The sequence below is a fragment of the Podarcis gaigeae genome (assembly GCF_964106915.1).
Source record: "Podarcis gaigeae genome assembly, chromosome: 2".
Taxonomy (NCBI): domain Eukaryota; kingdom Metazoa; phylum Chordata; class Lepidosauria; order Squamata; family Lacertidae; genus Podarcis; species Podarcis gaigeae.
This window is the reverse complement of record NC_139679.1, coordinates 110454419-110470775: the sequence shown is the minus strand read 5'-3', so window position 1 is coordinate 110470775 and position 16357 is coordinate 110454419. Positions and strand designations below refer to the sequence as shown.

Here is a 16357-nt window from a genome sequence, read left to right as displayed (position 1 = left end):
GGATTGTGAGGGGGGTGGACCTCTTCATTGGGAACACCGCGATTCCTAGAAGACGGGGTCTTTGTTCTCTCGCTGGGATCATTAGAGTTTCTAACTGGTAACAAGACTCCTTTTCCTTTGTTCTGCTTATCTATGACCACGGGGGGAAGGAAGGCCAATTCCCTGAAGCCTGACAGATGCTGATCCACAAGACAAGGGCAGCCCATCATTTTGGCAGTGAAGGGTGGAGGTCAAGACATAACAGATTCATCACACACTTTGAAAATTCCAGATTTACACTCTCCCCGTTTATCTAGCAACAACTTGCAACTTACTTTATACATTTAGTATATGTGACCTATATAACTTTAATATATATGTGTGTGTGTTTGTGTGTACAAATTTAAATACAAACACCAGAACATCACACGGGTTCCATGTATTTAAAATTGATTTCCACCCATATGAGTTTCTTGATGTGATGTAAAGAGTGAACCTTGAGTGAAAGACCGCATACATTTATATGGCTTTTCACCTGTGTGAATTTGCTCATGAATATTAAGGTCTCCACTCCGTCTGATGCTCTTTCCACACTCCTTACAATTAAATGGTTTCTCCCCTGTATGAATTCGTTGGTGTATTCTAAAGGGGCTCCAATATGACTGAAGCTTCTTCCACACACCATACATTTAAATGGATTTTCCCATGTCAGCTTGTTGATGTCTTCTAAGTGTTCCACTACAACTGAAGCTCTTTCCACACTCCATACAATTAAAAGGGTTCTACCCTGTGTGAGTTCGTTGGTGTATTCTAAGACTGCCACTACGACTGAAGCTCTTTCCACATTCAGTGCATTGAAATGGTTTCTCCCCTGCGTGAGTTCGTTGATGGCATCTAAAGTCTCCACTACGACTGAAGCTCTTTCCACATTCAATACATTTGAATGGTTTCTCACCCGTGTGAGTTCGTTGATGTCTTCTAAGTGTTCCACTTTGACTGAAGCTCTTTCCGCACTCCATGCATTCAAATGGTTTTTCCCCCGTGTGAGTTCGTTGGTGTATTCTAAGGGATCCACTACAACTGAAGCTCTTTCCACATTCAATGCATTTAAATGGTTTCTCCCGTGTGAGTTCGTTGATGGCATCTAAAGTCTCCACTACGACTGAAGCTCTTTCCCCATTCAATACATTTCAATGGTTTCTCACCCGTGTGAGTTCGTTGATGTCTTCTAAGGGCTCCACTATGAATGAAACTCTTTCCACATTCAATGCATTTAAATGGTTTTTCCCCCGTGTGACTACGTTCATGTATTCTAAGATCGCCACTACGACTGAAGCTCTTTCCACATTCAATGCATTTAAAAGGTTTCTCCCCTGTGTGAGTTCGTTGATGGCGTCTAAAGTCTCCACTTTGACTGAAGCTCTTTCCACATTCAATACATTTGAATGGTTTCTCCCCGTGTGAGTTCGTTGATGTATTCTAAAGGCTCTAATACGACTGAAGCTCATTCCACATTCAATACATTTAAAAGGTTTCTCCCCTGTGTGATTACGTTGATGTATTCTAAGGGCTCCACTATGACTGAAGCTCTTTCCACATTCAATGCATTTAAATGGTTTCTCCCCTGTGTGAGTTCGTTGATGGCATCTAAAGTCTCCACTTTGACTGAAGCTCTTTCCACATTCAATACATTTGAATGGTTTCTCCCCCGTGTGAGTTCATTGATGTATTCTAAGGGCTCCACAATGACTGAAGCTCTTTCCACATTCAATACATTTAAATGGTTTCTCCCCTGTGTGACTATGTTGATGTATTCTAAGATCGCCACTACGACTGAAGCTCTTTCCACATTCAATGCATTGAAATGGTTTCTCCCCTGTGTGACTACGTTGATGTATTCTAAGGGCTCCACTACGACTGAAGCTCTTTCCACATTCAATGCATTTAAATGGTTTCTCCCCTGTGTGACTACGTTCATGTATTCTAAGGGCTCCAGTATGACTGAAGCTCTTTCCACATTCAATACATTTAAATGGTTTTTCCCCCGTGTGACTACGTTCATGTATTCTAAGATCGCCACTACGACTGAAGCTCTTTCCACATTCAATGCATTGAAATGGTTTCTCCCCTGTGTGACTACGTTGATGTATTCTAAGGGCTCCACTATGAATGAAGCTCTTTCCACAATCAATACATTTAAATGGTTTCTCCCCTGTGTGACTAAGTTGATGTATTCTAAGGGCTCCACTACGACTGAAGCTCTTTCCACATTCAATGCATTTAAATGGTTTCTCCCCTGTGTGACTACGTTCATGTATTCTAAGGGCTCCAGCATGACTGAAGCTCTTTCCACAGTCAGTGCATTTAAATGGTTTCTCCCCCGTGTGAGTTCGTTGATGTATTCGAAGTGTTCCGCTTTCACTGAAGCTCTTTCCACATTCCATGCATTTAAATGGTTTCGCCCCTGTGTGAGTTCGTTGATGTCTTCTAAGGGCTCTAATACGATTGAAGCTGTTACCACACTCCATGCATTTAAATGGTTTCTCACCTGTGTGAGTTCGTTGATGTATTCTAAGTGTTCCGCTTTCACTGAAGCTCTTTCCACATTCCATGCATTTAAATGGTTTCTCCCCTGTGTGAGTTCGTTGATGACTTGTAAGGTTTCCACTATGATTGAAGCTCTTTCCACATTCAATGCATTTAAATGGTTTCTCCCCTGTGTGAGTTCGTTGATGTTTTCTAAGGTTTCCACTATGATTGAACCTCTTTCCACATTCAATGCATTTAAATGGTTTCTCCCCTGTGTGAGTTTGTTGGTGTACTCTAAGGTTTCCACTTTTACTGAAGCTCTTTCCACATTCAATACATGTAAATGGTTTCTCCCCTGTGTGAGTTTGTTGGTGTATCCTCATTCTTCCACAGTGACTAAAGCACATTCCACATTCCCTGCATTTAAACTCTTTCTTTGTTCTTCCTAATGAATTCACAGATGGCTCCGTAGAATTCTGACCATCGTCTTCCTCACCTGTTTGGGAGTACGGGGGGGGGGGGGAGAATCCTGTTAGACTTTTAAGAAAGACAAGAAAGGAACTGAACACACGCCAATCCCTATGTGCACCTTTTCACTCCCTCTTCATTGTTCAGTCTCCATGTTCCAAGATTTTAGGAATGAAGATGAGCTAATGGCAAAAGCAGCCCATCATCACTCCATTCACACTTAAGAGAGCACCATCATTTTATAGTAGAGATCTACGGTGGAACTGGTTTATAAGACACATCTGTCGTTTTCTTTTTCAATTGAGAAAAAGATCTCAGGCTCCAATAGCAATCTTTCCTATGAGTAAGATGTAAAACTGAAGTGCTCTTATGCCACATGTAACTAAAAATATTGCAATATATTAGAACCTAAGCAGAGCCTGCTGCATTGGGCAAAGGCCCACCTAGTCCAGCATCCTGTTCTCACAGTGGCCAAGCAGATGCCTGGGGGAAACTAGCAAGCAAAATTTCAGCCCAAGAGTCCTGTGCTTTCCAGAAACTAGTATTAAGAAGCATTATTGCCTAAGAACCCGAGGGCAGAGCACATGCATCAGTCTAATCATTTTTTTCAAGCTATCCTAGTTGCTGGCAGTCACTGTCTCGTGTGCTTCTGTTTACTCATCTTTTGCAGCCCTAAAAGGCTCATAAAGGTATTATGACCTAAGCTTTTGTGGGCTGCAGTCTGACAAAGGGGACTCTTGATTAGGAAAGCTGGTGCCACTATAAACCTGTGAGTCTCTTTGTTGGTTTTGTGCACTGATTTTGAAATTTGTACCAAGGTTGCACCACTGTATCTCCATGTAAGCTTATGGAGGGACAGAATTAAGGGGGCGCTATAAATTATTATCCCACTCACTCACTCTCACACACAACCCCTGTCTGTAAGTTCACACAATTTGCTTATAATACTGGCCACCCTTGGTCTTCATATGCCCAATCCTATGTGAACAGCCTCCAGCCACAGGTATTGTGTATCATGATAACAGGTCCTTTGTCCCGAAAGCCCCCTTCACCCATTTTTCTGGATTGGTGTGCAACATCTTTATCATCACTTAACCCTGCAGTGGAAATAACACCAGAGATTTAAAAGCATAGAGGAAGAAAATCTGCTGCCACTCCTTTATGAAAGGGATTCCAAAAACAAAGAGCTGCTTTGGAGAAGGCCTCACCCCTTTCTTTTCCTACCTGGACCTCCCTGCCTTTGGTCTCCTCTCCATCTTTTCCTCTTTCTCCCTCCACCATCCAGCCATCCATGTTCCCATCTCCTCTCCCCTGGAACTCACCAGATTTCTCTGAGGGTCCTGGGAGGGGATGCTTAGAGGTTGGAGGGAGGGATGCGGGAGACAGCTTGACCAGCTCAGCTGTCCATCTTCCTCCGTCCATCCTGACCAGGTTTGCAGGTTCACCTTTTTAGGAGCTCAGAAGTGAGGGCATGTTGTAACTTCCTGGGAGGAAGGAAGAAGTCAAGGGAGTCTCAGAGCTTCTGCAGGGATTCTGCCCAAGACATTCTGCTGCCCCTGTGGAAGCCCCTATTGGGCACCCTCTTCCCAAGAGCCTCCACCCATTTTCAAATACCTTTGGCAATTCCTTCCGTCTGCATGTCCCTTCTCCCTTCCTAAGGCTGGCATGGTAAGGGCAGTAGTGGCCTTGTGGCAGTTGCCCAAAGGGCCACAATAAATGTGATAATGTGTACCCCTGTAAATCCTTGAGTGTGCTTCTAATACAGAAGTTATGGTAGCCTGTGCTTTATGAAACTGATTATTTTGCAAGTTTCCACCTCCCAATTGGGGCAGAAATACAGCTAATATGAGAATCACAAAGATACAGCTGAAAGCTGGAACATGAGTTGCTACATGATGCAAAAGGCTTCATGTAACACAGGTTCCCAACATGCACATCAACACAACATAACAGAATGCTGTGGGAATCAAAACTAAATCAGCAGAAATTGCCAGTGCTTATTGCACATGTGTATTATAAATAAAATGAGGTAATGATGAATATGAGGAATGTGAAACTCCAAAGGGACTTTTTTAAGGAGGCAGGGGATGCAAGAAAAATTTAGATTCTTTTGGCAACAATAACCATTAAAAGAAGGAACTGCTGAGCAAAAACAGAAACAGGAGCATGTTCAGAAGTTCTTGCGGAAAGGGGGCGGGGCCTTCAAAGGTCTCATAATCGACCCAAAACAACACAGAGGTCTACCTGTCAATTGCGGTTCAGTGCTTGGACATCTCTGGTGTATATGATTGGTTGAAATCGAAATGTTTTGTTTGAAATTATATAAATACCACTGCCTGAACCACTGGGCAGGGTTGCAGTTTTGTGGAACGATCCAACTATAACCTATTGCTTTGCAATAAACAATGGTGGACTCCTCTCATTTCTGAGTTTTATTGGTGTAAACTCAGGAGATAAGCCATTTTTTGGTTTACAACAGAGAGTAGATCCCATGGAACACGAGACTTACCGTATTCTTCCGTGTATAAGACGTCCCCCATTTTTGGGTCCTCAAACTTTAGAAACTAGGGGGATTGAGCTTTTGGGGAGGATTACTTGGGGGCAATGCCGAAAATCGCTCACCCACCAGAACGCAGCTCACAACCACTCGCGTTGCAGCTGCCTGATCGCTGCCATTCGCCCTCCTGGTTGCTGCTGCGGCAGCCAACAGACAGCTGCCCTTGTTGCAGCAAGCGGGAGTGTGATTGGAGGCTGCCGGTGGCGATCAGGGAGCTGATAGGTGGTGACTGCATGGGAAAGGCATAGGAAAGGCAGAAAGGGGAGAAATACCTTGATCGGCAGCTCTGTTTTGCAGGCGGCCTTCCCCCTTAGTTTACAGAGTTTGCTGAGCAACAGAAAGACGCTGCATGGCAAAAACGAACAGCCTACAGCCTCCTTCCCAGCTGTAGGGTGGGCAGGGTGGGGGGAGGCAAGCAGACTAGGGAGGCCCCAGGGCTCGCCGCTGCGAGGAGCTGCGACTGCCAGAGCAAGTACTGCATTTATTTCTATATTTAATTGCTATATTCCATGCATAAGACGACCCACGTTTTTTAACTTTAAAAATTGGGTAAAAAAACCTCATCTTATACACGGAGAAAGACAGTAATTTGCAAAGGACTGCTCTGAATACATGGTTGGACTGCTCTGAATACATGGAGAAGAAGGAAGCCCCCTGCTTGCATCTGGACCCCCTGGGAGAGGCGGTGGATCCACCCACTGCTGCCTCCTCTGTCCTCCTGCCCTGCAAACACCCTCTGCTCAGGAGAGAGGGGCAGAAAGAGCCTTCAAACCCATCTGTTTCCTCCTCCTCCACTGCCTTTTCCTGCAGCAGCCCAGTGAGAGGGGAAGGAGCCCCAGCGCCTGGTTCACTTCAGATACACACAAGGTTTACTGATGTTGTGAATGAACAAGACCTCTACCTTCCATGCGGTGGGAGTGGGTGCGTTAAAAGTGGGGGAGAGACCTCCCCCGCCTGTCCTTTTGGGAAACAGGAGCCTTTGCCATGAGTAAACAACTAAGAAGGCAAGTTCTCAAGAGAAGCACTTCGGAGCACTGCCTGCTTGCTCATGCTATGTGTGTTTGCACCTCGAGGACAACATACATATTTACAACACGTGATTTCTTAAAGAGGGCATTTCTTTAAAATTGAAGGCCATTTGTATAAAAGACTTCAATGTTTGGTTGTTTTGGGTGTTTTTTATTTTGTTGGAAGCCGCCCAGACTGGCTGGGGAAACAATGGGCAGGGTATTATTATTATTATTATATCATCATCATGAGCCTGGCCAGCAATACCCAACCCTCTCCCCTTTCTCCCCTCCTTCCATGCAACTCCCTTTGCACCACATCCGTGCAGGAAGAAGCCCCTCTCTCTTTCCACAGCGTAACCCCCCTACTCCCCCTTCAAAGCCCCCATTAAAAAAAAGAACTCCCTTTCCTCCTTCCTCTTCCCCCATCCTGAACTTGTGCAGGCCGCCTCTGGGGCTTCCCATCCTGGAACTTCACCCCCTTGCAAAGCCCCTTCCCTCCTTCTCCACCACTGGTTTGCACTCACCTGAAATCCCGCAGCGGGGGCGGGAATGGGAGCCCCCGCCTGGGAGGCAGGGAGGGACCCCGCTTAATTAGGAGGCTTAATTCGGAAGCAGCCACCTCCTCTGCATCTACACAAAGCAGCTGCGCTTCCCACCCTCCCAACAGCACACTTTGCAAGCCCCGTCTTTATCTCCCATTTAACATACTTTCACCCCACACGAGAGTTAGGAGGTGACACTGACAGCTCTTGCCTGTTCTGCTTCTAAAGGAGAACTTCTCTTCTCCTCTTTGTTGCACACAGAGGCATAACTTATCTGCAGCTGCTGGCCTGCAAATGCTGGCAAAGGCGCGCAGCCCACCTGAAGCCGCCACACTCGCTACGCGCGCAGGCAAGAGACTAATGGCCAGTCCAGGAGCTTCCAAACGCCTCCCTCTGCCGCCCCCCTTGCGCCCAGCCAACACCCCTCATGGTAATGGGGGCCGCGCCGCCTTGGCCGCTGCCCAGTGACAGGAGGGCAGAGGGTAAGGCTTAGCAGGCCAGGCTGCCCAGATACCTCCCTGGGTGAGCGAGGGAATGAGCAGAACCCTGCCCAGGGCCCAGGCTCACGCTGGAGGCTGTGCCTAAAGCCCCCGCTTTGCCAAGGAAGGTGGCGCTAGGAAGGAGAAGGGAGGGTTATAAGTTATAATTTTAATTTTCAGTATTATAAGGCGTATGAAATTATAAGTAGAAGAAATGAATATGCCATAACCCAAAAAGGGAAGTTGGGGGAAGTCATGGGGGGCGGGGAGATTAATTGAAATGTAAAAGGTACCATATTTTTCCGTCTATAAGACGCCCCCATGTATAAGACACCCCCTATTTGGAGGGACTCCAGATTAAGAAAACACCCCTCAGTACTACCTGTACATAAGACGAACCCCAACTTTAAAACTATTTAAAAAAAAAAAAAAACTAGTCTTATACATGGAAAAATACGGTAATTTGGTGTTTTGATTATGCTTAAATTTGTTATAAAATCTGAATAAAAATATTTTTTTAAAAAAAAAGTTCCAGAGTTTTTGTCAAAGACTAGATGGGAAACTCATTCAAGGGCCACAAATGCAGAACTTGGCAGTTACAATGGAATAATTTCTGCATTGCATTGGCTGCATATTGATACCACAGAGAAGGGTGAAACAAGTAATCAAGCCAAAAACATTTTGAATAAAATGGAGGAACTTGGTTCCAGAGAACTTTTTGATCATTTCAAAGAACAGGCAAAGGACAAATTGCCTGACGTTGATTACAAGAAAAGCAGAAGAAGATCTAGAACAGCCTATCTCAACCTGTGGGTCCCCAGATGTTGTTGAACTACAACTTCCATCACCCCTAGCTAGCAAGGCCAGAGCTCAGGGATGATGGGAGTTGTAGTCCAACAACATCTGTGGACCCACAGGTTGAGAACTGCTGATCTATAAGGAGGCATATAGGTGAGGATGAAGATGAAGCTTTAGAGAACCTTGAGCCAAGAAACAAGTTCAGAATCAAAGCATTTATACCTGTGATGGATGGATTAGAATCAAACGACAGCCCCAACGACACGTTCTCAAGATGGAGAGTGAGGGAACAGCTGCAGTCGCCTGCGGTTCCTGCACAATGTTTGCCATCTTGCCAAAGGTTGCAGGCAGCTTTACCTGCAGCAATTGCATGTTGATTGCCCTCTTAAAAGACGAAGTCCAGCAACTGGAGGAATGTGTGGCTACGCTCCAAAGAATTAGAGAGCTGGAGCTCTTCTTGGAAGCAACAGAGCACACCGTCTCCGCCAAGGAGGAGGCTAGTTCACCAACACAGGAGCCAGATATATGGAGAAACGTGACGCAAAGAAGTAGGAGGCCCAGGGTTCGCTCTGATTGTTTAGAAATACACAATCGCTTTGAGGTCCTCTCCCCTAGCATGGAAGACGAAGAGCAGACTCCATTTGAGGATCTCTCCCTCGTTACAGTCGATCAGGTATATGAAGACGAGCAGCAAAGTCAGTCCTCAAGGAATGTGCAGGCGACCTTGGAATGGACAGCTCGCGGAAGAACCCCGACCAAACCTAAGAGGAGGCGTGTAGTGTTGATAGGGGATTCCCTACTGAGGGGAACAGAAGCAGTGATCTGTGGGCCTGACAAGATGTCTCAGGAAGTGTGCTGTCTCCCCGGGGCTAAGATCCAAGATGTAACTGAACGACTGCAAGGAATCATAAAACCCACTGACAAATACCCCTTCCTCTTGGTCATGTGGGAACCAATGACACTGCAAGCAATAGCCTCCAGAAGATCAAAAGAGACTATGAGGCTCTGGGCAGGAAACTGAAGCAATTAAATGCAAAAATTGTCATCTCATCTGTCCTCCCAGTTGAACGACGTGGCTAAGGGAGAGAGGGAAAAATAGTGGAAGTGAACAGCTGGCTTCGCAAATGATGTAAACCGGAACGGTTTGGATTCTTAGATCACGGACTGCAGTTTCTTGAAGATGGACTTCTGGCAAGCGATGGGCTGCACCTCACAACGGTTGGGAAGAATGTTTTTGCCAAAAATCTCAGAAACCTCGTCAGGAGGGCTTTAAACTGACTAACGTGGGGGAGGGACAGAGTGCTCCTGAAGGTAGGAGTCTATCAATTGATGAAGATGATCATCCAAATGTCATAGACCAAATGGAGCAAACAGCACACAGACCTAGTGGTGGGAGGAAAAAATCCTTAAAAAAGAGACACAGGGGAATGATTAATGGACTTCAATGTCTGTACACTAATGCGCAAAGCATGGGTAATAAACAAGATGAGCTTGAGCTCTTGGTACAGCAAACTAAATATGACATAATAGGCATCACTGAAACCTGGTGCGATAAGTCCCACGACTGGAATGTAATAATGGAGGGATACAATCTATTTCAGAGAAACAGACCAGACAAGAAAGGAGGAGGAGTGGCGTTATATGTCAGGGATGTGTATACATGTGAAGAGATCCAAGATTTAGAACCTCAAAGCCAAAGTGAGAGCATTTGGGTCAAAATTAAGGGAGAAAAGAATAACAGGGACCTCATTGTGGGAGTTTATTATAGATCCCCAAGCCAAACGGAGGACATAGATGATGCCTTCCTGGAACAGATGGCCAAGCATGCAAAAGGAAGGGAGATAGTAGTAATGGGGGACTTCAATTACCCGGATATTTGCTGGATGTCAAACTCAGCCAAGAGCATAAGGTCAAACAGATTCCTCACTGGCCTTGCAGACAACTTCGTTGTCCAGAAAGTGGGAGAAGCAACAAGAGGAACAGCCATTTTAGATCTGGTCCTAACCAATGTTGATGACCTGGTTAGTGGGGTAGAAGTGGAAGGATCATTAGGCGCGAGTGATCATGCTCTTCTGAAGTTTACTATACAGCGGAAAGGAGCAGCCAAGCATACTAGGACTCAATTTCTTGACTTTAAGAAAGCTGACTTCATAAAACTTAGGAAAGTGCTGGGTGAGATCCCATGGACAGTAATACTAAAAGGAAAGGGAGTTCATGATGGCTGGGAGTTTGTTAAGAGGGACATAGTAAAAGCACAACTTCAGGCAATACCAATGAGACGGAAACATGGAAGGTGCCTAAAGAAGCCAGGGTGGCTATCTAAAGAACTTTTAACTGAGTTAAGATTAAAAAAGGATGTGTACAAAAAATGGAAAAGGGGGGAAACCACCAAAGAGGAATTCAAACAAATAGCCAGCACGTGTAGACACAAACTCAGAAAAGCTAAAGCACAGAATGAACTCAGGCTTGCTAGAGAGGTTAAAAGCAACAAAAAAGGCTTTTATGGGTATGTCCGTAGCAAAAGGAAGAAGAAAGAAACAGTGGGGTCACTCAGAGGAGAAGATGGTGAAATGCAAACAGGGGACACAGAAAGGGCTGAACTCCTCAATGCCTTCTTTGCCTCAGTCTTCTCCAATAAAGAAAACAATGCCCGACCTGAAGAATTTGGAGCAAATGATTCAGCAGAGGAAACACAGCCCAGAATAACTAAGGAGATAGTACAAGAATACTTGGCTAGTTTAGATGTATTCAAGTCTCCAGGGCCAGATGAACTGCATCCAAGAGTATTAAAAGAACTGGCAGATGTGATCTCAGAACCACTGGCAGTCATCTTTGAGAATTCCTGGAGAACAGGCGAAGTCCCGGCAGACTGGAGGAGGGCAAATGTTGTCCCTATTTTCAAAAAGGGGAAAAGAGAGGACCCAAATAATTACCGCCCAGTCAGTCTGACATCAATACCAGGGAAGATTCTGGAGCAGATCATTAAGCAAACAGTCTGTGAGCACCTAGAAAGGAATACTGTGATCACCAATAGTCAGCATGGATTTCTGAAAAATAAGTCATGTCAGACTAACCTGATCTCGTTTTTTGACAGAATTACAAGCCTGGTAGATGAAGGGAACGCAGTGGATGTAGCCTACCTTGATTTCAGCAAGGCATTTGACAAGGTGCCCCATGATATTCTTGTAAAGAAGCTGGTAAAATGCGGACTTGACTATGCTACCACTCAGTGGATTTGTAACTGGCTGTCTGACCGAACCCAAGGGTGCTCCTCAATGGTTCCTCTTCATCCTGGAGAAGAGTGACTAGTGGAGTTCTGTCTTGAGCCCGGTCTTATTCAACATCTTTATCAACGACTTGGATGATGGACTCAAGGGCATCCTGATCAAATTTGCAGATGACACCAAACTGGGAGGGGTGGCTAACACCCCAGAGGACAGGATCACACTTCAAAACGACCTTGACAGATTAGAGAACTGGGCCAAAACAAACAAGATGAATTTTAATAGGGAGAAATGTAAAGTATTGCACTTGGGCAAAAAAAATGAGAGGCACAAATACAAGATGGGTGACACCTGGCTTGAGAGCAGTACATGTGAAAAGGATCTAGGAGTCTTGGTTGACCACAAAGTTGACATGAGCCAACAGTGTGACGCGGCAGCTAAAAAAGCCAATGCAATTCTGGGCTGCATCAATAGGAGTATTGCATCTAGATCAAGGGAAGTAATAGTGCCACTGTATTCTGCTCTGGTCAGACCTCACCTGGAGTACTGTGTCCAGTTCTGGGCACCACAGTTCAAGAAGGACACTGACAAACTGGAACGTGTCCAGAGGAGGGCAACCAAAATGGTCAAAGGCCTGGAAACGATGCCTTATGAGGAACGGCTAAGGGAGCTGGGCATGTTTAGCCTGGAGAAGAGGAGGTTAAGGGGTGATATGATAGCCATGTTCAAATATATAAAAGGATGTCACATACAGGAGGGAGAAAGGTTGTTTTCTGCTGCTCCAGAGAAGTGGACACAGAGCAATGATTCCAAACTACAAGAAAGAAGATTCCACCTAAACATTAGGAAGAACTTCCTGACAGTAAGAGCTGTTCGACAGTGGAATTTGCTGCCAAGGAGTGTGGTGGAGTCTCCTTCTTTGGAGGTCTTTAAGCAGAGGCTTGACAACCATATGTCAGGAGTGCTCTGATGGTGTTTCCTGCGTGGCAGGGGGTTGGACTCGATGGCCCTTGTGGTCTCTTCCGATTCTATTCTATGATTCTAAATCTGGCAGAAAGGGCATCAGTCTACAATGATGCTGCAAAAAAGACTGGTGACTGGGAGCAGCCGCCAAGATCACATAACACTGGTAGTGAAAGACCCACGTTGGCTCCCAGTATGTTTCTGAGCACAATTCAAAATGTTGGTGCTGACCTTGAAAGCCCTAAACGGCCTCTGTCTAGTATACCTGAAGGAGCGTCTCCAACCCCATCGTTCAGCCCAGAAACTGAGGTCCATCGCTGAGGGCCTTCTGGCGAGAAGCAAGGTTACAAGGAACCAGGCCTTCTCACTGTTGGCACCCGCCCTGTGGAACACCCTGAATCAGATGTCAAGAAAATAAACAACTATCTGACATTTAGAAGACAACTGAAGGCAGCCCTGTTTAGGGAAGTTTTTAATGATTGACGATTTTATGTATTTTTATTTTTTTTAAATTTATTATTATTATTATTATTATTGTTATTATTATTATTATTATTATTATTATTTCATTCTTAACAAAATTAGATGCTGCAAAAGAAGAGATTCGTGAAGAAGTTAATGCTTTAAGCCAAACATATCCTGAAAATGTGAACCTTGTTGGAGAACTCAACCATATTCATCAATACATTAAAAAGTCAAAGCCATGAACATGATAATCTGACACATCAGGATCTGTACCAAGTAATATTTAATGACCGTGTCCTTCATGGATCACTGCCTTGTCATGGCAAAGGGGCTTGAATAACTCAGAGACGCTATGAGCTATGTCATGCATGACCACCCAAGACAGACAGGTCAAAGTGGAGAGTTTTGGCTAAACGTGATCCACCTGGAGCAGGAACCAGCAAGTCATGCCAGTATCCCTGCCCAGAAAACTCCATGGTCGTATAAAAGTTATGACACTGGAAGATGAACCACTCAGGTTGGAAGGCATCCAATATGCTACTGAGGAAGAGCGGAGGACAAGTACAAGTAGATTCAGAGCTGATGAAGCAGCTGGGCCAAAGCCGAAAGGTCGCTCAGTTGTGGATGTGCCTGGAAGCGAAAGGAAAGTCCAGTGCTGCAAAGTAAAAGTTTGCATAGGAACCTGGAATGTAAGATCCATGAACCATGGTAAGCTGGATGTGGTCAAAAATGAGATGGCAAGAATAAATATTGACATCCTGGGCATCAGTGTACTAAAATGGATGGGAATGGAGATCTGTTCAAGAAAATTGGAGATATGAAAGGAACATTTTGTGCAAAAATTACTATAATAAAGGACAAAAGTGGTAAGGACCTAACAGAAGCAGAAGACATCAAGAAGAGGTGGCAAGAATACACAGAGGAATTATTCCAGAAAGATATGGATGGCTCGTACACTCCAGGTAGTGTGACTGATGACCTTGAGCCAGACATCCAGGAGAGTGAAGTCAAATGGGCCTTAGAAAGCACGGCTAATAACAAGGCCAGTGGAAGTGATGACATTCCAGTGGAACTATTTAATATCTTAAAAGATGATATTGTTAAGGTGCTGCACTCAATATGCCAGCAAGTTTGGAAAACTCAGCAGTGGCCAGAGGATTAGAGAAGATCAGTCTAGAACGCAATGCCAAAGAAGGGCAGCGCCAAAGAATGCTCCAACTACTGCACAATTGCGCTCATTTCACACGCTAGCAAGGTTATGCTTAAAATTCTACAAGGCAGGCTTAAGCAGTATGCGGACTAAAAACTCCCAGAAGTACAAGCTGGATTTTGGAGGGGCAGAGGAACCACAGACCAAATTGCAAACATGCACTGGATTAGGGAGAAAGCTAGGGAGTTCCAGAAAACCATCTACTTCTGCTTCATTGACTACGCAAAAGCCTTTGACTGTGTGGACCACAGCAAACTATGGCAAGTTCTTAAAGAAATGGGAGTGCCTGACCACCTCATCTGTCTCCTGAGAAATCTCTTGCTTATTTAACTTATATGCAGAGGACGAGATGGTTGAACAGTGCTCTCAAAGCTACTAATGTGAGTTTGACCAAATTGCAGGAGGCAGTGGAAAACAGGAGTGCCTGGCGTGCTCTGGTCCATGGGGTCACAAAGGGTCAGACACGACTAAATGACTAAAGAACAACAACAATGTCCAATCAGCATTCCCCAATGTAGAAGCAATTCTAAGAATGTTCCTTTGAATTATGATTGCAAATTGCCATTTGTAAAGATCCAAAGATAAAAAATGAATTCGGAACAACAATGTCTCAAGATAAATTATGTTACTTCAGCCTCATGTACATAGAAAGTGACAAGCTAAGCAGTTTATCATTTGATGATATCCTCAGTGACTTTGCTTTGGCAAAGGCAAGAAAGTATTGTAATTTAGATCATGTTTCTGTACTGTTTGTATACACAGTACACAATGAATCATGATAAAATTATATAGTTGAATGGGTATTGGGTAGATGCATTAATACAATTAGTCCTGTAAAATAATTTTTATGTACAGGTGTGTATAGTATTGCTATTATTTGTAATGTGACATATTACTAGAAATACTGTCTTTTACACTCACTAAGTGTAACAGGGTACAAAAGTCTGCTGTCCCAATGAAGAATGTGGACCATTATGGTAATATTGATACCTGTATAAAAAAATGCATTGTATTAACTACAATTGCATTGTACAGGCTATAACAATTAATTTCATATTAATAAAGATATTTGTTATTAGTAGTTGTCTGTACGGTATATTTACACCTATTATAATTTCAAGTTATAGCAAGTTTCTAGGACTAGATCATGATGCTTTGTAAACTGTGTTTCTAAAGGAACTTTTGTTATTGCCATATGCCAATATGCATTATTAAGTTTGCATTATTAAGTTTGTTATGAATAACAAAATCATTTTAAGTTAGAGCTTAATAATTATTTCACTATTAATATACATAATTGTAATTCATTATTAATATATTTCTCAACTGTATTTCAGTTCAACAATTATGTGCAAATTTTTTTAGATACCGATTAGGTCCATAAATTACCATACAGCCTATATTCAACACAAAAAAGCGACAATTTGTTGTTGACAAAAGACAGCTGGACATATAAAGGGCCCCATTACCTCCAGTAGTTTAGGGCCTCATCAAACCTCAATCCGGCCCCGCCCCCACTACTTTATGCAAGGAGTTCAAGGAACAAAGAGCTCTTTGGAGGAGGCCTCAGCCCTTCCTTCTTCCTGCCAGGACCCCCCTGCCTTTGTTTTCCTCCCCATCTTTCCCTCTTTCTCCCTCTGCCATCCAGCAATCCATGTCCCCATCTCCTCTACAAAACAGAAGACTTGGATGTTTTGATGTTTTTGGTGTTTCTTATTTTCTTGGAAGCCGCACAGAGTGGCTGGGGAAACCCAGAAAATGGGTTGGTGAAACCCAGAAAATAATAATTGGTATTATTATTATATTTATTAGTTTTATTATTTGTATTGTTATTTTATTGCGAGCCTGCCCAGCAATGCCCAACCCTCTCCCCTTTCCCGCCTCCTTCCCTGCAACTCCCTTTGCACCAGATTCGGGCAGAAAGAAGCTTCTCTCTTTCCACAGAGGAAACCCCTCCCCCCCCTTCAAGGCCCCATTAAGAGAAACAGCTCCCTTTCCTCCCTTCTCTTCTTCTCCCCATCCTGAAGCTTCTCATCCTGGACCCCCCACCCCTTGCCAAGCCCCTCCCCTCCTTCCCCGCCGCTGCTTTGCACTCACCCGAAATCCTGGCAGCAGGAGCGACCCTGGGCAGCG

At 44.3% G+C, this 16357-nt stretch overlaps 2 protein-coding genes and 1 long non-coding RNA gene across 3 annotated transcripts in view; all 3 read right to left on the bottom strand.

Annotated features, from left to right (window-relative positions):
• The window catches only part of LOC310838113, a 76860-nt gene that overhangs the window by 32613 nt on the left and 27890 nt on the right, over positions 1 to 16357 (bottom strand). The window lies entirely within an intron of this gene.
• Positions 1 to 16357, bottom strand: part of LOC310837695 (uncharacterized protein) — a 46709-nt gene that overhangs the window by 27747 nt on the left and 2605 nt on the right. The gene's annotated exons all lie outside the window — the stretch shown is intronic.
• Positions 1419 to 16354, bottom strand: LOC310837717 (uncharacterized protein). Its single transcript, XM_083724734.1, has 3 exons — positions 16322 to 16354; positions 4299 to 4460; positions 1419 to 3004 (listed from the first exon to the last, which is right to left on the bottom strand). Exons 2-3 carry the CDS (start codon positions 4396 to 4398, stop codon positions 1698 to 1700), a joined length of 1407 nt encoding a protein of 468 aa, XP_083580860.1. The 5' UTR covers positions 4399 to 4460; positions 16322 to 16354; the 3' UTR covers positions 1419 to 1697.

Bases quoted from the DNA above. Each gene is read 5' to 3' on its own strand.
- LOC310837717 (XM_083724734.1), bottom strand. From the start codon at position 4,398: ATGGACGGAGGAAGATGGACAGCTGAGCTGGTCAAGCTGTCTCCCGCA. The intron at 3,005-4,298 runs GTGAGTTCCAGG...ACTCCCAAACAG, and splicing joins AGGACCCTCAGAGAAATCTG to GTGAGGAAGACGATGGTCAG.